Source organism: Oncorhynchus nerka, linkage group LG6 (assembly GCF_034236695.1).
Source record: "Oncorhynchus nerka isolate Pitt River linkage group LG6, Oner_Uvic_2.0, whole genome shotgun sequence".
Taxonomy (NCBI): Eukaryota; Metazoa; Chordata; class Actinopteri; order Salmoniformes; family Salmonidae; genus Oncorhynchus; species Oncorhynchus nerka.
Window position 1 is genome coordinate 28,355,495 of NC_088401.1, and position 25,596 is coordinate 28,381,090.

The window sequence follows — 25,596 nt, forward strand, 5'->3', positions numbered from 1 at the left end:
ACCACTCACTCAATCCACATTCAGATCAGGGGGCCTACAATGAGTACCAGTGTTAGGCTAGGCATGTGTCCCAAAAGCACCCTATTCCCTATGTAGTGCACTACTCTTTCCCGATTCCCTATAGACCACTCGTCAAAAGGAGTGCACTATATAGGGAATAAGGTGCCATTTGGGATACAACCCATGTGGAAGGTTAGCTATCCCTCTGGGTTGGTCTATAAACGTAGTGGAGAGAAGCTGTATGTCTCTCATCAGATCTGTGCCTTTAGACGTGTGCGTCCCAAATGGCATCATTTTCCCTATATAGTGGACTACTTTTGACCTGAGCTTTATGTGCCCTGGTTGAAAATAGTGCAGTTTTCGAAAATATGGTGCCATTTGGGACCCATCCATACACTAGCCTGCCTGGACAGTCCATCATGTGAAACCAGCCTGTCAGTGGACGCTAAGAGTGTCCAGTGATGTCACTATAACTCATGTTAGGGTTCAGTACAACTACGTCCCAAATAGCACCATATTACCCATTTAATGCGTCTACTTTTAACTAGAGCCCTATGGCAGTCTTATCATTGGACACACAAAGGTCCACTGGATTAACAGCTCATCTGACCTGTCTGTGATCACTGGGATAAAAGTGGGGGGGGATTATGTGTACTCCAATTACAGAATCTGGCAACCCCGGTCTTACTAAATGATGTCTGATGCCAGGAATAGGTATGGCATGGCAGTAATACTTGGCAACCCAGCTACCCCAGCAGCCTATTGCAACCATAGTCTACTTTGCTTATTCATGATCCCTGAATGTCTGTTCATAAAGTTTTTAAACACTTTTCTAGTTTTGATATTGTAAAAAAATATATAAAAAAATGGTATCCATATGCTTATGAAACTATTTCCAAACAGTTTGGTTTGTTAGATGTATTGTTTGTTAACTGCCTGTACTGTAGATGGATCAGCTCTCTCAGACAGCCTGGCTAGCAGGAGCCTTAATCTGCATCCCAAATGGCACTCTATTTCCTACATAGTGCACTGCTTTTGCCCAAAGCCCTATGGGTAGTGCACTAAACATGGAATAGGGTGCACTTGGGACACATCCTTGCACTCCATTTCAGAATTTATTGATTGTTATTTATAAAAATCCCCTCAAACGACCACTACTGACAGTCTAGTAGTCTACCAGTCGATGTTCTACCATCCGAGGCTAGCCTAAACCCCGCGCCGCCAACCCACCCACTTTCATCTACACTCTGTGGTTACCCAAAGTTTTTCTAATGCCCATAAAATATAATAATTGCCTCTTGTTACAACAGATATGTCTGGGGCCTGCCCCCATTTTGAGCTTTTGAGCAAAAGCTTGATTATTCAATGATGTTGTAATTGAGGGGGTCTTTCTTTCTTCTAATGTGACTTTCTCTATTTTTTCTCCCACTCTCTCTTTCTTCTCTGTGTCAGCGTCAGGCAGTCTGGGAGGCTGATGTGAAGGTGGTTAAAGGAGTAGGAGGAGGGAGCTCGTCCAGGGAGCTGCTGGGACAGACGGGGGGACTGCTGCTAAGTGACTCCCTCTTCTCTAAAGAACTAGAAAACATGGGCAAACACCTCGCTGGTAGGCATCTATCTGGGTGTGTATGGTGTGTGTGGAGGGGGGTTCTTTGTGTGACAGGAGTGTTTTTTTTTTTTTACAGTGACAAACTCTGTGGGTAACCCAGCTCAAACAATCACTCACAGACAGACAGACAGACAGACAGACAGACAGACCCATTAAACATCGCATATATGACAGAAAGAGAACATTGGGAGAGAGAGACACAGAATTAAACCTAGCTCCTGCCAAAGAACATATTTGGGGCTTGTGCAGTTTGATTGGATAATTAAAAACTGATCTGCCAATTAAAAGTGTCTGGAAAAAAATATATATATTTTTACCCCTCGGCATCTTTTATTAATTTAATAAATACAGCTCTGGTAAGTCGTTAAAACCTTCTGTGAAATTGATAGCTTACACACACACACACACACACACACACACACACACACACACACACTGCTATGAACTGACATATTTTAATTTATAAAACCACATACACACTTCGCATGCTGTGACCTGACACATTTTAAGTTCTTAGAACCATGACCAAAATATGGGAGCAGTCACTGTGCCTTTCCATCAGGCTTGATCTCTCTCCTCTCTTTGAACGATGGTTGACGTGACGTCTGTCTGGGTGACTCTCTGAGACGTTCGTCACGGTCGTTACGGGTGGCTGCGACGTAGAGTATTAATTTATTAACCAGATGAAAGTAGACCAAAGAGTGAAGTCGCCATCCACAGTCAACCTAAGACATGTGTCACCCAATTGTTTGTTCCTGCACATTCCCCCTTTAAGCTGTGGTTATCTCTTCTGTGTCCCAAACGGGTTTATAAGGATCTATATTCCCTTATTACTGTAGTGCACTACAGGCCCTGGTCAAAGTATTGCACTATATAGGGAATAAAGTGCAGTTTGGGATGCAGCCTCTGCTGCATGTACACCACATACGTGTCTACATTCTAGGGTTATGTCAAGCATTTTGACCACACTTAGTGTAACTATTAATGTCACGCAGAGGCACTCACAGCTGGTAAATATCTTGCCTCAGCTCATCTGCTCATTGGTTGCCTGTTGTATGTATGGGTCTGTCTCCCTCACACAGGGTTTTCACTAGCAAAACAGAACCCTGTCTGGCACTTTGGGGACACAGTGGGGAGGTCCTATGTTGGCAACATGCACACTTTGAGCTTTTGAAAATGCCACTGCTGTGTATCTCATAATGCAATAACGTATCGGCTCATTGTTAGCCTGTTGTATCTCTCTCCCTCACAGTCCCGTCAGGAGAATAATACACTGGCTGACTTTGGGACACAAGAGGAGGCCCTGTGTTGGCAACACATTTATTTTGAGCAGCTAATAAAGGCTCTTAAAAATATCACTGTTGAGTGTCTCAATAATTCATCTCCACAGCGATAGACTATTGTCCCCCACACCCTCCTACTGATTGCACTGAGGTAGAGGTTTCTCTTATCCACAGATCTAAGATCTGATTACTCAACTCCCAAATACTCTCCTTAACCATTAAATGGATTTAAAAAAAGATCTGACCCTGTATAAGCAGTTAGGGGCAACTTCTCTACCTACTTCTCTACCTACTCCACTGAACTAAATGCTGCATCTTAGCAATTTCCCTCAGGGGCTAATATTCCAAACTTCTGATGAAGTGAAAATGTAAGTGTAAATTAGGTTTTTCCCCTGAGTGTATAGAGATTTGTACACTGCCTGGCAGTATGGGGCACTAGAGAAGTCCTTAAAGTCGTTGTGTTGACAACATGGCACACTTTGCACTCGTTCTTTATGAAACACCCTCAAGCCATCAAGTGGCATTGATTTCTAGTTGTTTTACTTCAGTTAGGCTGTATTGAATCAGAGGGCTCCCCATTGAAGGGAGACGTTGAACAACTTCATTCCCCGTCTTTCATGCCTCTATTAGCTGCTAATCTGTTCCGTGTTTCAACTCACCGCCTCTCCTTTTATCTCCTCTCTCACCACAAATGATGTGGTAATGGTGCATTCCCCTTCTACTAGTCCATTTTTGAAATACAATTAGGTTCCATCTACTTTCTTTTGTAATCCCTGTGGATATAAGTAATAGGTTACTTTTTCCCCCCACCAAAAGATCCCATTTGATTATTAGTCATGTCTCAAGTAGAACTTCACTAGGGTTGCAAAATTCCGGTAACTTTTCCAAGATCCCCAGGTTTTTCATAAATACCGCTTGGAGAATTCCAGTTGGTGAATTACCTCATTGCTTAATTCTCCTGATTACGGGAATCCTCCAACGAGGAGTTCTGGAAAACTTTTTTCTGAACTTTGGGAAAGTCACCAGAATTTTGCAACCCTAATCTCTTTGATGATTGAAGTCTGTGCGTAATACTAGCTTTAGTCCTATGATATGGAATGTGAATAGTCAGAGCAGATGGCTAATAAAACATGCTGTTTACCGACCTGGAACCAGTCTAGGCTTAGTCTGACTGCCAGTCTGTATGTCTTATCATGCCAACTCCTTGTCACTCCTTGTTATGCCAAACAAAGGCAGCAATGGAGTAGTCTTGAGGACACAGATCTGGGATCAGTTTTAGGGTAATGCAATTCAGTTCATGATAATTCTCCTATCCGTTCGACATCATTTATCTGTAATCGTGTTGTTTAATGTTATTCAGGGAGTACATCTCATTCTGGCCGACAACATGCAGATTTTTATCCAAACGAAAAGAGATGACTGATTCGTTGACGTGTGTGTGCCCGCCAGTGTGCCTGTCTTTAAAGTTTCCATTTTGGAGAGGTTGGAAGCCGGAGTCAATAAAGCATTGCATGTGATCTAAGAGTTGTAAGGGTGTTGTAATGCTGTGGTCCTGTACTCTATCACTAAATGTCTTCTCTTTCTGATCAAAGAGTTTATAATAGATTATATCTGCCTCCTCCCTCCCACCCGCCTTGTGCTAAGTGCATTTGAGTCCTGATGCCTCCAACCTTGATTGTCTTTTAAACAATTGTCATCGCTTATTTTAGTCTGGAGGCCAGGCATCAGCCCAGACTGTGAACACAGAACTTTAACTACAGTGAGTTAATCAAGTTGGATACAGATAAATACATTCCTGAATTTTTTTTTTATAGATTGTGTCCCAAATGGCACCCTTTTCCCTTTATAGTGCACTACTTTTGACAAGGACTCTGGTGAAAAGTAGTGCACGATACAGGGAACAGTGTGCCATTTGGGACACAGTCTTAGATGTTTAATAAACGGGATGTGAGAGCCATGTTTTAATTGGAGAGAACAGGAGGAGGAGTGGAAGGGGAACTATCTTCGTCACACTTACAGTAACAGCATGACTGCATCAACACCCAAATCACTTAAGGTCAGGAAGAACGATTTTCCAAACCGACTGAAAGAATGCTTTTGTTTATCATAACATCAGTAAGAAGCTCTTGATGATCATATCGGCTTTATGGGAACCGATTATTTATCAGCATATCCTGTTTAGTTGAGTCAAACACCAACGATCTCGGTCATGGTAGAATGGGTGCTGTGTGGGAGAGGTATGACATTTCACGCCCTCATACCTATGACACTGCTGCATTTTCTTCACTGCTTATAAACACTGACCGAAATATGGCATCATAAAAGCAGCTTCATGTACAGTTTCTCAACATTAGTAGTAGTCGTGTATTCATTTATCACTTGTTGCGTACAGTTGGATATTCAAGTCGCTTCCTATAGGTCTACACTTGGTGTTTCAGTAGATGTATCCTGTTTTCTCAAGTGACTAACCCAGATCTGACACTGTGATGGAATAGTATGGCAACGCATGAAGAACCCATGTACATGTGCCTTCAGAAAGTTTTCCCACCCTTGACTTTTTCCATATTTTGTTGTGTTACAGCCTGAATTTAAAATTGATTAAATTTCGTTTTTTTGTCACTGGCTTACACACTATAGAGTACCACAGTATGAGTCATACTACCCATAAAAACTAGCAGTCAAAGAGGGAAATGGTTTTTCCACAATTCATTTTTCCCATAGGGGATTTTAGAAACACTTAAAATAAGGGCTGTGTTTTGTGTAGGCTTACCCTGGTGGGACGTTTTGCTAACTCTGTAAATCTCTTGACGCCAGGTAAAAAAAATACAAAATAAATCTACTTAAATTATTATACAAAATTCTTGCAACCAATAGAATTGTCACGTTCGTCATAATGAGGAGACCAAGGCGCAGCGTGATAAGAATACATTCAGAACTGGATGGTCTTTAGAGATACTGTATGTAGGAGGGGTTGAGGGGAGCTCAAGAATGGGATTAAAAACAAACAAAAGATAACTATTGTAAAATACACTGTTTTCCTTCAAATGTACACTAACATTCAAAAGTTTGGGGTCACTTAGAAATGTCCTAGTTTTTGAAAGGAAAGTACTTTTTTTTTGTCCATTAAAATACATGAAATAGATCAGAAATACAGTGTAGACATTGTTAATGTTGTAAATGACTATTTTAGCTGGACACGGTAGATTTTTTAATGGAATATCTACTGTACAGTCATGGCCAAAAGTTTTGAGAATGACACAAATATACATTTTCACAAAGTCTGCTGCCTCAGTTTGTATGATGGCAATTTGCATATACTCCAGAATGTTATGAAGAGTGATCAAAGGAATTGTAATTAATTGCCAAGTCCCTCTTTGCCATGCAAATGAACTGAATCACAAAAAAACATTTCCACTGCATTTCAGCCCTGCCACAAAAGGACCAGCTGACATCATGTCAGTGATTCTCTCGTTAACACAGGTGTGAGTGTTGACGAGGACAAGGCTGGAGATCACTGTGTCATGCTGATTGAGTTCGAATAACAGACTGGAAGCTTCAAATGGAGGGTGGTGCTTGGAATCATTGTTCTTCCTCTGTCAATCATGGTTACCTGCAAGGAAACACGTGCCATCATCATTGCTTTGCACAAAAAAGGGCTTCACAGGCAAGGATATTGCTGCCAGTAAGATTGCACCTAAATCAACCATTTATAGGATCATCAAGAACTTTAAGGAGAGCGGTTCAATTGTTGTGAAGAAGGCTTCGGGGAAAGTCCAGCAAGCGCCAGGTCTTCTCCTAAAGTTGATTCAGCTGCGGGATCGGGGCACCACCAGTACAGAGCTTGTTCAGGAATGGCAGCAGGCAGGTGTGAGTGCATCTGCACGCACAGTGAGGCGAAGGCTTTTGGAGGATGGCCTGGTGTCAAGATGGGCAGCAAAGAAGCCACTTCTCTCCAGGACAAAACATCAGGGACAGACTGATCTTCTGCAAAAGGTACAGGGATTGAAGTGCTGAGGACTGGGGTAAGTCATTTTCTCAGATGAATCCCCTTTCCGATTGTTTGGGGCATCTGTAAAAAAAACTTGTCTGGAGAAGACAAGGTGAGCGCTACCATCAGTCCTGTGTCATGCCAATAGTAAAGCATCCTGAGGCCATTCATGTGTGGGGTTGCTTCTCAGCCAAGGGAGTGGGCTCACTCACAATTTTGCCTAAGAACACAGCCATGAATAAAGAATGGTACCAACACATCCTCTGAGAGCAACTTCTCCCAACCATCCAGGAACAGTTTGGTGACGAACCATGCCTTTTCCAGCATGATGGAGCACCTTGCCATAAGACAAAAAACTAAGTGACTCGGGGAACAAAACATCAATATTTTGGGTCCATGGCCAGGAAACTCTCCAGACCTTAATCCCATTGAGAACTTGTGGTCAATTCTCATGGCAGAGCCTGTGTAAGGCTGACTGTTCAATGCCCCATCTATTAAGCATTGTCTTTGTATTTTATATAATATCTTAAATTAAAACGAACGGATTGACATGTCAGTTGATTTGTATAAACCAGTTCATAGACCAGATGCCAAGGTATTGGGACGTCAAAGAGCCTGATCCCAACTGACTTGAATTTTATGCGGCGTTGCTGTCAAACCATTTGACTTTAAGTGAAACTGATACATTTTTCGAAGTACACTAATCATTTTTTGCCATTTCAGGTTTTTAATGGGTGGCTAATAGACAAATTCTTTGCCCCTTCCAATTATGTGGCAGAGCCGCAATGAATTGGCTTCATTTAAAAAGGAGGATACTTTACAGGGATTGCCAATCCACCGAAAATGTGTGGTTTTAAGACATAAAGCTTCCCATAATCTCAGTTGCTCATATATTCTCATTTCTACACACAGGTATATTATTCCCTATATATGCCCTATGCGCCCTGGTCAAAAGTACAGGCTACATAGGGAATAGGGTGCCATTTGGGATACAACCATGTTCTCCTATATTATATAGCTCTATTGGATCAGAGGTCAGCAGGTCTACAAACACAGTCTATAACAGCATATGGGCTAAAACAACACAGGACTCAATGTTAGTGTATTGTGCAAACACACACACACACACACACACACACACACACACACACACACACACAGTATCTGAGTTTAATTTAAAACAGCAAAGAACACAATGTCAGTATGATGTACACACACATTCAGTAAGTCAACATACTGCCATGGTGTAGTGTCTCTGTCTGGTTTCAAGAGACTGTTACAATTACAACTAATTAACTACAGATCCAGCTATATGGTTATCTACGTCATGGAATGAAATACACAGGGTGCCGGATGGACTATACAATACAAACAATTTAGATTAGTTTTCAAACAAACTTACAGACACACACTTCTTAAACTTTCAAACCAGCTTAAATCATCTCTCCAACACTGCTCAGTGCTCTTGTATAATATTAGTTGACCTACAGTATCAAAGTCGTTTTGGAGTATTTTGCAATATGTGGATCGACTGTAGCTAGTAATTTGTGATGAGTGAACATGTGTTTCGCATTTTTGAAGCGTGGAAAAATGAAATGTTGTTTGTTTTGGAGAAGTCTCTATTTGCTCATAAATGGTTGAAGTCAAGGTTTATGAAGTACATGTAATGCTTCCACTACGTGTCATTTATTAAATGTCACAAATACACGCTTCTCTGAGAATGCTTAAGGAGTTAGGCTCCATCCCGAATGGCATAATATGTCCTACATAGTGCATTACTTTTGACCAGTGCCCATAGAGCTCTGGTAAAAGTAGTGCACAATAGGGAATGGGGTGCCGTTTGGTACGAACTCTTCGTGGTGAGTCATTCCTGAAAATATCCCCCTCGCATGATAAGTCCCAGCTTGGATCGCTGAAAACCCAACAGCGTCAGAGCCTTAAAAAGGACACAAACAGGGAGATGAGGAGCAGAGAGCAGGCTACCCCCAGATGTTCTCATTGGCAGTCCTATCCCATCCTCTGACAAACAAAACTGTTTTTGTAACTACCAATAAAGCAAACAAATATATTTTCAGAATTTTGAAATAACACTTCTGTGTGTCCCAAATTGCACCCTGCTCCCTATGTAGTGCATTGCTTTTGACCAGAGCCCAATGAGCCCTGGTCAACAGTAGTGCACTGCATAGGAAATAGGGTGCATTACATAGGACATAGGAAATAGGGTACCCGTCCCAAATTGCACTCTGCTCCCTATGTAGTGCACTGCTTTTGACCAGAGCCCTATGGGTCCTGGTCAACAGTAGTGCACTACATAGGAAATATGGTGCCATTTGGGACACAATCTTCATGTTATGTGACATTCGTTTTTAATGTCAATCCGGAATTTTTACTGAAGCAGGATTCACCACAATTTACAGACTCAGTAAATATTGTTTTCAATGACCAGTGAAAGGGGTTTTAAGACAAACATCATGAAAAGGAAAGGCAGCATTCCCACTCTCCTGTTATGAAGCCTGTGATATCTTCTGGGATGTTTTGTAATGTAAATGAGTCCATCCTGTGTCTTTAGTCCAGACACACACATCAATGAAAGATAAGCGTGCATATCTGAACATGACCCACCTTTGCCCTTTCTCTGTTTTATATAATAAGGCCCAGATATTTTGTTGACTATGTCCCTTGGCCTTACTTTTATATACAGTATGTTATTTGTCATGAATACATTTAATTATCAAACATGTCTGTCTTTGTCTCTGTGCCCCTCCAGAGGTGGAGAAGGACCTGGCCAAACTGGCGGAGCAGGGGAAACTAGCCCAGCGGAGCCCCAACAGCCCCCACAGTAGTCTGCTCCTCACCCCTCTGTTCCACACCTCCCTCCCGGGGGGAACCCTCCCCAACACTCTACCCTTACCAGGCCAGACCTCCAGACCCCCTCCAGACCCCAGTCCCCCGTCCTCAGCGCCCGCTCAGCCAAGCCCAGCTCCATAGGCTACCCCCTGGTCAGCCCCAAACTTAGCCCTCTACTCACCCGGAAACCAACCTCCCTCACCATGACGACTGGTCACAGAACTCATTCTCCCAGCAACCCAGGCAGCAGAACTACAACTCCTAGAACCCCCAGCAGCAGGCCCATGACGCCCAACAGCCTGCTGACCTCCAGGTCGGCCATGACTGCCGTGACCCCAGGGGTTGGAGGTCACGGGGGTCATAAGGAGGTGACGTTCAGGAGGTCGAGGAGCAGACCGGTGACCCCCACCAGTCAGCCGACCCGACCCAGGCCCCTGCTCACCCCTCCTGGGCTGAGTACGACAGATAGTCTGGGCAAGGTCTCCAGCCTCAGGGCCTATCTGTCAGAGGTACCCACTCACACCAGGGGGAAGTTTCCTTAAAGCACAGATCTAGGATCAGCCTTTCAAAATCATAACCTAAACTATAAGAGGGATAAGTCAAAACTGACCTTCGTTTGTCATGCTACAGTAGGTCATTATAGGATGAACCAGTGTATAAAAGAACAGAAAACCCCAGGTCTAATTACCATAAATCTTGGGTCATGGAAGTGAAATGTACCCTTAATTTATTGTAATTCCTTGGGTAATGTAATGGGTTGTAATAGGTTGGCATTAGAACATGAGAGCACGTGAGGGCACATAGAATGCACACACACACACAGAAACATCATGGGGGGTTTGGCATAGTGATGGGTGGTCCATACAGTAGGATGGTCTACTCACTGTGGAAAAAATGTGTCTGGCTTTAAAGGGGAATATTTCAATGGGATTTTTTTGTCTCAAGTTCCTTTTCATGGTCTACTTCAGAGCCACATTGTTAAATATGAGACCCCCTTTCTGAGGACTTTATTAATCGCGGGCAGGAATTTTGTGATTCCTCTGTATTTTTTGGACAGTTGCTTGAGGTTGACGCCTACTGAGATTATCAAAAACACCAGCGAGCGGAGCGGAGTGACCTGATTCTGATTCACAAATGATTGGAGACACCTGGACTTGCGGGATGACTAGTGTCCACTGAAAGAGAGAGAGAGAGAGAGAGAGAACAACAGAGAGAGCTATCAAATCAAATCAAAGTTTATTGCAGTAAAATGTCAAAGTACACAAATAATTTAAATGTAGAAAGAGTACAAAAGAAACAAGAAATCAAGAATGAGGAATCCAATTAACAGCCCAAATAGTAATCAAAATACAATCTATACATATGTGCAGTGTAGCCGGAGAATTTACACCAGATGTACTAAGAATTACATGTAAAATTGTAGATATATTGGAATGAGCTATGTCAAGAATCCAGTATGTAAACAAATATGTGGTGTGTATAAACAGTGTAAGAATACACCGTGCAGTAGTAGAAATCATAGAATAAGCTATGTCGGGGATACAGTATTTACACACACAGAGTGAAATGGGAAGTGTCCAGTGGTTCAATGTCTCTATAACATGTGACAGCAGTGTTGGCTGTGAGTATGTGTGTTTCTGTGAGTATGAGGTGTGTGTGTATTTTGTGTGAGTGAGTGTGCATCGCCTGGTAGACAGCTAGTGATGGAGAGATAGAAGTGGAGAGGGTCGAGAGAGAGAGACAAACAAACAAACAGAGGCAGAAAGAGAGCAAGAATCCTGGGCCTGTTTATAAAACTGGATGTACAGAAAACAAGGGAGAGCAAGAGAGAGGACAGGAAAGAATGGATGTGCAAACCTGATTCTTCCTCTTCCTGTTGTAACTCTTCTTGAAACACTGCCTTTACGTCCCAAATGGCAACCTACTCCCTTTAATAGTGCACTACTTTTGACCAGGACTCTACGAGAGACGCTTGGAGGCGTCCTCTCTTTCTCCACCATCGAGACTAACTGACAAGCTGGCTTACTGACTGGCTAAATGACTGACTGACTCACTGACTGGCTGGCTGGCTGACCAGCTTACTGACTGGCTGGGAAACATCCATCACCTTTTAACACTGAAAAACTAGAACACATAAAACCCTTTAGACGGGAACAAAACTAAAACACATAAAAGCCATTAGAAGGGAACACGGGCAATTTATTTATTAAAGTTTGGCCCCAAGGACTATACTCCAAGGTGTACTTGGTTTTAAAAGCTGTAGAACTAAATGGGGAACTCTTTGGTTTCTAGTTCACTAACAATTTCTCTGTAATTTTCCTTTTAGAGAGAGCGAGAAAGAGAAAGGAGATGGAATGAGGGAGGAGATGGAACGAGAGAGCAAGAGCGACAGATGGAGATGGAACAAGAGAGAAAGAGAGCGAGGAGATGGAACGAGAGAGCGAGAGAGCGATAGATAGACTTTCTCTGTTTTCAACCGTCAAGACGTTTAGAAATACAAAAAATAAAATAAAATAAATGAGTGGTTTAAAAATGACAGAATCTAAAGGCTCAGACACACCAATAGTTTGCCAGCCGAGAGTACTTAGATACCTCTGAACAGAGTGCCGGCAGTAATTTGCAAACCGAGTGTAGAATCGACTTAAATGTCGTCAGTCAGACCTCTACAATGGGTGGTCCATAAAACACAGCGTGCTGAACGATCGGCAGACGAACTCTAGAGCCACATTCTGTGCGATGTGTGCAAGCCTTAAAGTTGCTTACAGACTTCTAACAGCTGTATCAGATATATATTTTCCAGAAGAACATGTTTTTTTTTTTTATGGTTCACTCTAAACCTTGGCCCAGTTCATGTTGTTTAGCCTGCGTTTGTAAATGTATAGCTATGTATGCAGCTTTTCATCTTGACGATTAAATTATTTATCTCTCTAATTCCAAACAAGTTGTATGTATAGTATACATTGTTGTTAGGCTATTACGGCCAGAGCTCATCACTATATGGATCTCATCACACTTTGTTAAACTTAAAAACAACCTCTCAAAATGATTTGTAGGTAGTTTTGTTTGTACTCAATTAGACACCTGTTGTTTACCTACAACATGAGTCAACCCTGTAATGTCTCCTCCCATCCCCTCCTCTCCTATAGGATGAGTTCTACCAGCAGCTGCAGGCCATCAGACAGCCATGGCACATTCCCAGTGACACAGAGAGTGACCTTCTGGAACCACCTGAGCAGGACAAGTGTGAGTAAGCGTGCCTCACCTTACACTTTTCATCCCTTCTCTCTATTTCTCTGCTCTTTATCTCTTTCTGGCCCTGTCTCTCTCTTTCTACCTCTGTCTTAATCTTTATCATCATTGCTGTTTATTTCTCTCCCCACCTTTCTCATTGTCTTTTCTCTCCCATACTGACCCACAAGGGAAGTCCTTTTTCCTCAGTGTTTCACAGTGTCAAACGTTTTCATGAAGTCAGTGGTAATTCTACTGCCCCACAAGAGGACTGGTCGCTCTCTTAATGCCATCAGCCGCACACCGTCATTTCCTTAGTTCAATTTATTTATGTCATTACTTCAATTTTCTGTGATTAATGTACAAAGTATGGCTTTCCGTCGGCCTAATAAAGGGGATTTAGACCTTAATGTACGCTGTCAAATTCAGTACAAGAAAATGAGAGTCTAGTCATGAAATGCCCCTTGCTACACAGGAGGCAGACATCTTGTGAAGTTTTAAAAGCTGAATATGTGATTTCTGGGTGGATTGTTAATATTGTCTAAGATTACATCTCCAGCCGTCACTTAAGAGATTTATTCACGTTAAGAGCTAGCCGATGGACATGAAGGACTCTCCGTTGCATCTCATGAATCCATAAATCGTTATATAAGTCTGGCTTGGGTACGACGTAGCTCTCTCTCTCTCTCTCTGTCCTTTGAACATGGCATCACTAGGTGTGTGTCCCAAATGGCACCCTATTCCCTACAGGGCACATAGGGCTCTGGGCAAAGTTGTGCACTATATAGGGAATAGGGTGCCATTTGAGACACAGACTCCATCTTTGAACATGACATAGTTAGATCAGAAGTCCCTTCTTGATGTTCAGATAAATACATCTGTTGAATGTAGTAATATGTCATAATTATTCATATGTCATAAATAATAATATAATATGGTCTCAATAGTCCTATCAAACCATCAAATGTGTGCGCTCTTAACTTTTATGGTGAGAGTTGCGTATCGCCACATCCTCAGAGATGGCTTCAGATCCTGGTATTGTAGAAATGCGCCAATGAACACACACACACAGTACACGTGCCTGACGTTGGCCTTGTAGTTAAGACCACCGCCCTCAGCACATATACGATTCCCCTGACTGTGTGGGCACGAATCCCGGCACCTGCCGGCCCAACTCAGTATCTCCCTTCTCTCTGTCTCCCCTTCATTGCATACCGGTCTCTGTCATTGAAAAAACATACAGAAGGAGAGTGCATATCCACACATAGCCAACTTCTTCAGTGTGGGTGGATTATACAACTACAGTGTAAGTACAGTTCATCGTACATAATTCTGTTCATGTTGAAGTCAATTCATTGAATTTATCTATCAAGCCAGATGGAACTAAATCTGTCATTTGGCCCTAATTCCTCTCTTTCCCAGAATAGTGACAGAAATGTTCTGCAAATAATGTATCACATAACGTGTCCCAAATGCCACCTTTTTCTCCATGAGGTGCACTACTTTTGACCAGGATCCATAGGGCTCTGGTCAAAAGTAGTGCACTATATCGGGAACAGGGTGCGATTTGGTATCCACACACAGTTTTCTCAGTAAACAACAGGGCCTGGAATCATCTGCTTATACTGAGACTGAAATGCAAGTGGGAATTGGAGTCAGAGGGCCAAAGGTTTTTATGGAACTCATGAAACAGGGACTGCATCCCAAATGGCACCCTATTCCCCATGTGGTGCACCACTTTTGACGAGGGCCCTTAGAGCTCTGGTCAAATGTAACGCACTATATAGGAATAGGGTGCCATTTGGGATGCATCCAGGAATTCAGGAATTCCAAGTCAAACCAAACATTGCGTTACGCAAAATGGCGGCAATCAAATGGAACTGTAAGACTACATGACAGGTCTCTCTTGGGTATGGAGGGTTGTTGTGCCAAAAGGAACATAGCTGATGAAGTGACCAAACGTATTCAGCTACTATACTCGGGCTATGGCAATGATGTGTTTATAAAAGGATACGAGCCACACACTACTGGAGAGAGAGAGAGGGAGGGAGAGAGGAGGAGGAGGAGAGGGGAGAGAGATGGAAGAGAGAGAGAGGTAGAGGAGGAGAGGGGAGAGAGATGGAAGAGAGAGAGAGGTAGAGGAGGAGAGGGGAGAGAGATGGAAGAGAGAGGAGGAGGAGGAGGAGGAGGAGGAGGGGAGAGAGATGGAAGAGAGAGAGAGGTGAGGAGGAGGAGGAGGAGGAGGAGAGGGGAGAGAGATGGAAGAGAGAGAGAGGTAGAGGAGGAGAGGGGAGAGAGATGGAGAAGAGCGGGAGCAAGAGAAAGAGAGAGAGAGAGATGCCCAGCTGCAAAACATGAGAGAGGGCTCATGGGGTGAGATGGCTGCTGACTGACTCAGTAAGTGTGTGTGCGTGCGTCTGTGTTTACATTTGTGTGTACGTATGCCTGTGTGCGTTTGTGTGTGTGTGTGTGTGTCATTAGATGTATGCTTCTTAGCTCATTGGCACAGTGACACCCCCCTTCCCAGCCCCCCTCCCCTCATCTCTGCTGCCATGCCAGTGCCTTGGTTCTTGTGTCTGAGCTGGCGCCAAGTCTATGGCACAGAGCTACATAATAAAGAAAAAAAAGCCATCCATAGCTATTTCCTGTTATTCTAGAGACTTCCACAATGGGGTAACCGCAGCGACCTCAATGAGATGAAAGTAGTGTGTAGTCAATGGAGTAGTCAGGCCCCTCCTGTCCCCTTCTCTTCCCAACCACCCTGTGGCTCATGTCTCAGACTAACTACCCAATTTATTAAACATAGAGGAAAACTCCACTCCAAAACGATCTTTTGGTATTTTTTTCATTAGTCCACTGCTGACATGCAACACATTCTGGGACTACATCAACAGTGGCCTGATGAAAAAAATACAAAACATATTTTCTGCTTTAACTTGATGAATTAACATGGTAATGTGTGTATACAGCTGCCAACGTCTCTGTAATGATGGTTTGTATGTACTGTAGGTAGTTTGATGGGTGCTGATAGTGTTGTTTTCATATGATATTGGCAGCAACCCTTGATGAGGGTGTCACAAACTCCTCCAAAGGAGTTATCTGCTTTGGGGTTGTGGTTCGAGTCCCAGCTGGAATACCCTTGAAAACGCTATAATATGTTGCCATGTTGGATGGGATGTCAGTCAGAGTCCCAGTTATGTGGATGAATTAGTGTTATTGTCTGTTCTGATGTATTCACAGGTGGGGTAGGAGATGCCAATAAGAGATCCGTGTTCTCAGGTGAGCATCTAAACCCAAAGGTACTAGTCTGTCACAATCAATCATAATCACACCAATAAGATAACCCAATCATCTGTAGTCATAATCAACAATCATCTCGCTGTCATATTCCTATTTTTAAGAGCATGTTATTCACGCTTTACTCTTAAAACGGTTTCATATTTATGCAAAATACGGTAAAATATGCGTTTCACAATAACATCATAAAAACGTGGTCTACCAGCCCGCTGGTCACAGATGTCAATTCAACATCTATTCCACATTGGTTCAACATCATTTCATTGAAATGACGTGAAAACAACGTTGATTCAACCAGTGTGTGCCCAGCGGGAGACAACCAAAAGGCATTATACAGTACCAGGTAGCATGGACATGATTACATTATACAGTACCAGGTAGCATGGACATGATTACATTATACAGTACCAGGTAGCATGGACATGATTACATTATACAGTACCAGGTAGCATGGACATGATTACATTATACAGTACCAGGTAGCATGGACATGATTACAGTATATGGATTATATGATTATATGATTATATGGATGAAAAAGCCATCCAATAAGACCGGAAATCAAACAGTTTGTCATATACAGTACACATTTTGAAAACTGTAACATATTTCAACATTACTCATAAAAGTGTCAAATAATTTACACTCAAAAGCATAACAACCTAGTCTGCTACCAGGTACCCATTATAGAAATCTGGATTCTATTGTGATATATTATTATATGGATCACACGTAATATCAGCCGGTCTGTGTCTTATTAGTAGTGTCTTGAGACAACTCCTTTATCCCATTAGAGACAAGAGGCGACTTCATTTGATGGAGCCTCCATGTCTGTCTGTCCATGACCTCACTCAGAGTCCCCGGCACCACTGCAGTGTATGTTGCCCCGGCAACTACCAATAGGTGACTCAGAAGCCTCCATTTTCCTTTATAGACCCTCCAATTAGTCCTTAGATTGGAAGACGTACCGGCTCTGCAATGCGATTGGTGGACATCGGCCATTTTGGAGAGCGAGAGGGTGAGAGTGAGAGAGTGCGAGAGAGAGAGAGAGACAGAGAAGGAGAAAGGCACCTCTTATACCCAGTTCCAATAAGTCAGTACTGGGTGCATAGGGAACAGTGTTTACAGGGTTTAAAATCACTCCAGACAGACAGCGTCAAGTCTTTAGAGAGGATTTGGGCAGAGGCAAAGACTGTGTCCCAAATGGCACCCTATTCCCTTTATAGTTCACTACCTTTGACCAGCGCCTGGGTGGCATTTGGGACGGAGACAGAGAGTGTCTGGTTGGTTTAGACGAGGTTCTCTGCGGTTCTGCCTTCTTGTGGCGCTAGCTGGTCGACAAGTTCTGCCCACAGTTCCCAGAGTCAAAGAGAGAGAGGGAGGGAGGAGGGAGGAAGGGAGAGAGAGAGAGGGAGGAAGGGAGAGAGAGAGAAGGGAGGAAGGGAGAGAGAGAGCGCGTGTGACAGTCTGGAGAGAGAAAGAGCCAGGGACAGAGAGTGAGAGAGAGATGGAGAAAGAGAGCGCCAGGTTGGACAGAGAGAGATACATAGAGAGGGAGGGAAAAAAAAAAAAATATATATATATATATATAGAGAGAGAAAGCCTGCAGAGAGGTGTTAGAGAGGCCGTGGTCAGGCCGAAGCTTTGGCTATCTGACACGCCATGAGCTAACAATGCTGCCACAGTAACTATAGTAACAACCAACCCAAACCCCAACTCTGGGTGCTGAAGTCACCATGCACTATCACTCATCTCTCATATGCTGTGACCCAGATGGCACCCCGTTCCCTATATAGTGCACTTCTTTTGACCAGGGCCTATAGGGCTCTGGTAAAAAAAATAGTTCACTATATAGGGAATAGGGTGCCATTTGGGACGCAGACCCAGAACTCAGAGCCCTCTGGAACCATCTCTCTTGGTCCCCAACCAACCAACCAGGCTTCATTCTCATTTTCCAACTCATGTTTATCTTTGACATGTTCAAATATTAAAGTCTGTTTCATTGTAATTGCTCAGGCTATTATTTCTTATTAGCGGTTGGTTGTTGAAATGTATCTGAATCTTGGTTTCTAAGGAGACTGATGTTTTCGTCTTTGTGTTTGTGTGTGTGTGTGTGTGTTTTCACAGGCCTATAGTGATGAAGACCAGAGAGAGAGACATTGATCCAATCAAATAATTATGCAAACCACTGGGTATTTTCAATATTGTGTACAGAGACCATTATTTTTTATAATTCACTCAGTGAGGAATATAAAAAAAGATTGTATACTTTTTCCACAGAGGTTGATATTTCTGAGACCATGTAGCACCAAGATGTGTGAACTTTTGTCAAAAATAGGATAACTTTAGAGTATGAAGTATGAAATATAACTGAATATTTCTTTGTGCTTGCTATTTTAGCATGCTTACGTCTTTAAAGGAGTTGAAAGAAGAAAAAAAAGCATTTTGTTGTTAACACATTTTTTTCTTGAAGCTAGAAGCATACTTTGAAACAGTAGCACATGTACTGTACTGTACTGTATAGAGCCAATCTCTGGATAGGCACTTAAGGGCTGGTTTTTAAAGTGGAATGGCTTTCAAGGGAATAAAATAATGGAGCAGATATTCACCTTGAATTGAAGATTATTTTCCCCCACACTACATTCTGTAGCCTGATCCCAGATCTGTTTTTATTTTAAACCTAAAGCTCCATTGTTTAAAAAAACAGTAGCTGGTATGCAGGCTTTCGTACAGATACTCACCTTGATTTGAAAAGGATATCCTTCCTTCTTTTGCACCAAATTTAGTTCATTCTAAATTCTGTTCATTCTAAATTCTGTTAATAACTTGAAGAGTGTTTCTTCATCACACCATGGGGCTGTTCAGGAGACTGCGACATAAGAACTTGCCCCTGGTAAGGGAAGTCTGGAATCCCGATTCCTCCTTCCAGGATTTCTTGGGAAAACCTAGACATTTTGGGAAAGGTAACAATCCTGGTCTACACTGTTATGTTGATCTACGACTGTTCCTTTTGTAGCTATGAGTTTTGTTATACTTCTGTTGACATGCAAATACTTACAAAATGGATAAAAGATTGTTTCTTTTTTATGTACTGACTGAACCATTGAATAAAAACCTGGAAGTGATTGATGCCATGTTTTTACATAATTAAACCTATCATAACACATTGGGTGCATCCCAAATGGCGCTCTGTTCCCTATATAGTGTGCACTATTGGTGCTGGTCAAAAGTACAGTAGTGCACTATAAAGGAAATGGGGTGCAATTTGGGATGGACACATCATCATTATTGCTCTACCATTTTCCCATCTAAACCAGACAGACCTGGGTTTAAATACTATTTGAAATCATTTGCTTTATCTGTGCTTGATTGAACTTCCCTGTTGCAATGGAACCAATAGAAACGTCCTGGCACTCCAGGCAGGCTAAAGCAAACGTTCAAAGTATTTGACAGATTTCTAATAGTTCATCAACCCAGGTCTGCAACCAGATGATCTTTGTAGGTTGTGTGTCTTGTGCTTTAAACACTAGCTGTGGCGATGAGCAGAAATGATGCCCACTGACCACAGTTACGTTTCTAACAGTTCTCTGTTTGCCTGGGCGTGTGGAAATTAAACTGTGGCTGTCTGCGGGTTGTGTGTGTGTGTGTGTGTGTTTTCCTGGGCGTGTGGAAGTTAAACTGTGTTTCTGTCTGTGTGTGTTTGCCTGGTAGTGTTGAAGTTGTCTGAGCAGAGGAGACATAAGTGCAGATTCAGTTTTCCATGCGCAAAGGCTCACACAGACACATACAGTATGTAACCACGCGTACACACACACACATGCACCCGACACACACCGCCCTACCCACGTACACCCACCACAGACATTATGCTGGTTTGAGTGTGAGAAGACACCCCGCTCCGGCACCGTATGAACGCCTTGTTCAAACGTGCGCCCGCCATGTCTCACCAAGCGCTGCCTGTTTCAACTACCTCCATCCCTCCCAACCCTCCAAAAACGGGATGTGGTCTAAAGAAAGCCTCTCAGCCCCAGACGTGTGCCCCAATGGCACCCTATTCCCTATGTAGTGCACTACTTTTGACCAGGCTAGTCAAACGTAGTGCACTATATAGGGAGCAGGGTGTCAGTTGGGACGTAGCCTGAGGGTTGTTCCTGTACAGGGATGCGTCAGGATTACCATCAGCATTCTCCCTCCCATGCTAACACAGACATATAATAAAGCATGGTATGCAGACTACAGCCATCCAAGGTATTTCCACAGAACGTTTATTCACGTTTAGTGGGGAAAGTTTATTCAGTGGAAAGGGATGTGGTTTTTCAAAAGGATCCTTGCCACAAAAGATGTGTATGAGTGCGTTGATTTGGCCTAATCAGGTCTCAAGGGCGTGTTGATTTGGGTGTAATTAGCACCATTGTACATGTAGCTTTCAGCAACGTTTGTCTTTCCTCATGTGTGAAATTAGATCATCTTCTTTGATATTTCTTTATTAAAGACTATGTTTGCATCCCAAATGGCACCCTATATCCTATATAGTGCACTACTTTTGACCATAGCCCTATGGGTCCTGGTCAAAAGTAGTGCACTAAAAAGGGAATAGGGTGCCATTTTGGACACTATTTGTTTGATGGAAAACGATGTTGTTTGATTGCCATCTGTTATGTTTTATTTCACACACAGATTATTATTTGCCGGTAACGCTTGGTTCATTTTTAGTATCAATATTTTCTCTGACTACATGTGTCTCTCCTATTCTCTTATTTGTCATGTCATCAAACTATCAAAGCATGAAGTGTTTCTGAAGAATGAGAAGTTAAAGAAGTCCCTGCCACACAGATGTCTTATACGCTTTCTCCTTTAATGCTGTCATTCACATGGACAGTACGTATGGGAACATATCTCGATGTGTCATAACTCATACACATGACTTGGAGTGTGTCCCAAATGGCAACCCATTCCCTAGTGCACTACCCTATAGGCCCTGGTCAAACGTAGTGCACTATATAGGGAATAGGGTGCCATTTGGGATGTACTGTAGACATTGTGACGCCCTACTGTTCCTCATATTGCTTTGTTAACGTCATCGCAGCGTATGGGTGAGAAGTTCCCATGACTGCATCCCAAATAGCACCCTATTCCCTTTATAGTGCACTACTTTTGACCAGGGCCCATAGGGCATCATACTGTATATAAGGAATATAATACCATTTCACATTGCATGTGAAAGATAAAAACGATTCCCCTCAAATACAATGTTATTGAGTATCAGTGGGGATTCTCTTTCATATCCTTATTATTATCCCCCGAGAGTTCAGAGAGCCTCCCAATACCCGAGAATCTGTTTACCATTCTGCCTTTAATAAACCAGGCCTAGTTGAAGCAACTGAGGCAGTCCAGGCCACCCAGGAGATCCAAGCGGGGGCCATTTTGGATCCAGACCACCACGCCTGCGTCTCAAATGGCACCCTACTATCTATATGCTGTCCACTATATAGGGAGTAGGGTGCTATTTGGGATGCAGCCCCAATCTGTGGTCAGCTATCGAACTGTCCTGCCTCATTATTTACAGCCTTAGGGAGGCAGATTGATGCTGATTCACAGCATTAGTACATCTATAGAGGTCGACAAGTATGCTTTGAAGGAGTATATAGTGGAGTCTAGAATTCAGGCTAAATTGACCCGCCCTGTAACTTTCCCATAGGCCAGGGTGTGTGTTTGTGTCCGTTCGGTGTGTTGTGTGTGTCTCCAGCATTTTTCCTATGCATTTGCGTGTGTGAATCCACAGAGCTAATTGGTAATGGATAGCCCTTTGGAACTGCTATCTCTCCTCATCATTCTAGAGGAAATGTTCCATCATTCCAAGAGACGCTGTGGGAGGAAGAGATGACTCTATGTAGTGATTTAGGAGGAACGGCCGATCCGAAGAGGATTTGAACCAGCAACTTGGAGGGCAAGTGCATTACCTATGTCTCATATAGTACTCTAATTCCCTATGTAGTACACTACTTTTGAAAAGGGCTCTGGTCAAAAGCAGTGCACTATATAGGGGATAGGGTGCCATTTGGGACGTAGTCCAAGGGCCTCATACCCCTACAGACTTCTGAGAGGTCGTTTTCACATGAACAAAACAAACGTGAAGAAATTAACACTGAGTAAAAACACTGGGGGAGTGTTTAATTGGGACAAAGGAGGGAGGAAAAAAAAGAGAGCAGAGAAAAAAGTGGGAGAGAAAGCATTGCTTTATCTTGTTTTTATTAAAAGCAGCAGTAAAGGCAACCATGCAAACATCCTCTTGATTGGGCGGGTGGGGGAAGTCGTGGTAATGAATTGGTTATGCAGTGCGTGTGTGTGAGTGCACTTATCCAGTATTCAAAGCTGATCAGAAAGCTTTGACTGAGTGGGCTAGAACTGTATAGGCTCTCCGCAAGGTGCTATGGCCACTGTCAGGAAACACATCCCAAATGGTGCCCTATTCCCTAAATAGGGCACTACTTTTGACCAAAACCTTATGGGCCCTACTCAAAAGTAGTGCCCTATATAGGGAATAGGGTGCCATTTTGGATGCAGATCTTTCTCTTTCCTCTCACACCAAACTAGGCTAATAATGAAAGCAGTTGGGTGTGAAGTGTTTTGTAGTTTAGAAGAAGAAAGGGGTTATTCGCGTTATTGGCACATTATGTGGCAGTCAGCAACCTCTCTAATGAGGTAGTCAAAGAACTTGAAAAATGACAGATACATTGTGTAAAGGCCTACACATGTTGTCAATCTATTTCACACATTTCCCAATGCAGCAAAGTTATGGTGGAGATGCTGCTTTTTTTCTGGGGTATAAATGACACCAGCTATTTGTTTCATATCTACATTATTCAATGTCATTACTGAAAGAATACGTGTTTTTAAATCAATTGTGTGTGTTGCATTGGTTGAATGGCTCAGCAGCAAAAACAAAATGACCCACTTTTCACATCTGTGAGAGTGTGGACTTCATCACTCGTCCAAGGTTTGTTAAAGGGGCAATCTGGCATTCAAATAACAACAAAGTGGGAACTCAGACACTTTTTTGGTAACCAGCTGAGGAATTGGCTTTGAGAAATGGGTGACCACTTTGTTTGTATCCCAGATTGCCTTTTAATTAACCAATTAAGACAGGTGAGTGCATGAGCTCAGTAACATTGACCAAGTAGCACTCCTCTACAATGGATGGATGTAGTCTACACAAAACATAGGATAAAACAACGCATTTACTTAGGCTACAACAACAACATTGGTAGTCGATAGTCCAAAAGAAGAGAAGATTGAAGTTTAAGTCACGTCGAGGAGAGCATGTGTAGTTAATAGTATTGGTCACACCTTGCAGCCTCCTGCCTTGTATTGTTCCATCCAATATCAGAAATACAGGTTTTCACCTCCTTTTCTGGCATGAACAAGTGGAATACAGTGCGCAAGAAGATCTACTCATCGGTAAGTGCTCACTGTTCTGGGAACGCATTTGACTGTTATAAAAGTAATATTGTTGAACGAAATCACTATTTTATAGTTCTTCAAAGTAAATCAGGCATACTTTTATGACTGTTGAGTACCAACTATCAATCACTTAGATCATGTATTTTTCAGGTCGAGATACCTTACCAAGCGACAGCTGATTTCCATATCCTCTCACGATCACACATTCTTCTGTCTCTTCCTGAGTAGTCTTAAAAGAAACACAGACCGGACAAGTAGATGCACAATGGATTGTGGTCATTGTAGTTAATTACCACTTTTTTTTGTGTGCTAAACTACTACATCGCACAGTTCAGGCTTGATCTGATTTATCTCTAGAGAAACTGTGTAATATGTGCATTGAGCTCACAGACAAAAAATGAATGAAATGGAATTAAAATAATTGAACCAAGTTGATCAATTAGTTGTTTAAAAATGAAGAATAACAGAGTTTTCGGTCAACCGCTCAGCACTATGCATTTTGCATGATAAAATACAAAATGCATCATACTGGCTGTATTTTGAAAGTTGAAAACTTGATTGCTGACATGCAAACATTTAGGGACTATATCAACAATGGACTAATAAAACAAATGCCAAAAGAGAGATTTTGGGTGGAAAACAACGAAAGCAAGTAGGGTGGTTGGTCAGGGTGGATGGGTGAACACATGATGCGAATGTCTAGCAACCCAAAGGTTGCGTGTCTCTTCACGGACAACCATTAGCATTTTAGCTAAATAGCAACTACTTAGCCTGCTACTTTCCAACAACTCAGTATGTTAGATAACCCGTCCCATAACCCTACCCTTAACCATTTAACCAAACTCCTAACCCAGCTAACGTTAGCCACCTAGCTAGTGTTAGCCACCTAGCTAACTTAGCTACAACAAATTGGAATTCGTAACATATCATATGACTTGTAATTCCTAACAATTTATATGAAATGAATGATAGACATCCACAAATGAATACATACCAAACGTTACATGTCATACTAATGAGTGTCCCGGATTTACATTTACTATGTTACCCCTATGTCTACCCCTGAGTCCAAGTTGTTTTTAGCATTGCTGAAACCAGAAGTTATTATACACTGTCGTTTGGTAATGGCTGCTGCTAGGAGTGTGTGTGTGTGTGTATTGGCTTGGCTTGGCTTGTACTGTGTTGAAGGACAGATTGCCAGTATGAAACAAGTGTATTATGGCTGAGACATTTACAACATGTCTACCGAACCAGGGTAGTGCCCCAAATGGCACCTTATTCTCTATTTAGTGCACTAGGTCTTTTCACTATAAGGGAAAATGGTGCCATTTGGGACACAAACCATGTTGTTTACTTACCCTTGAACCTCACTAGATGTCAGCTGACGTCTCCTACAATATTAAAAAACATGTTTTTGTTATGTCCCAAATGGCACCTTATGCCCTATATTCTGCACTACGTTTGACCAAGCCCCATTTAGAGAATAGGGTAGGCGCTCCATAGGGTTCTGGTATAAAATGGTGCACTATTAAGGGAACAGGGCACCATTTAAGAGGCAGACTTTATATTTGATGTACTCCTTGGAAGATGACTGTGTAATGGTTAGATCCTGTGTTTCTGTCTCGTCTACGTGCACAGACATCCACACCCAGATAAATATTGGGCCTTGCCGAGACTTTGTGATTTTTTTTCTCTGGAACATGATCATTGTGTGTCTCGTCTTCTCTGCCATCCGTTCCAAAAAGCCGCTCTCCAAATTTTCCAGAGAAATACAGTATCAATGAATACGCTGAAATAATATGGAGATTTCTGTCTAATTGAAGAGCTTTTGAGTCAGCTGTGTTTAAGGTTGACAGGAAGGTCAGGTTAATGAGGTGTAGTACAGC

General features: G+C 42.5%; 1 protein-coding gene across 1 annotated transcript in view; it reads left to right on the forward strand.

Annotated features, from left to right (window-relative positions):
* lg6h8orf34 (linkage group 6 C8orf34 homolog) overlaps nucleotides 1-19,374 on the forward strand; it is a 172,052-nt gene extending 152,678 nt beyond the window's left edge. Inside the window, 6 exon segments of the mRNA XM_029661256.2 lie at nucleotides 1,453-1,603; nucleotides 9,645-9,799; nucleotides 9,802-10,233; nucleotides 12,871-12,967; nucleotides 16,193-16,231; nucleotides 18,377-19,374. Of these exon segments, the coding sequence (XP_029517116.2) occupies nucleotides 1,453-1,603; nucleotides 9,645-9,799; nucleotides 9,802-10,233; nucleotides 12,871-12,967; nucleotides 16,193-16,231; nucleotides 18,377-18,384 (882 nt within the window). The 3' untranslated portion in view covers nucleotides 18,385-19,374.
* Nucleotides 19,375-25,596: the final 6,222 nt, after the last annotated feature.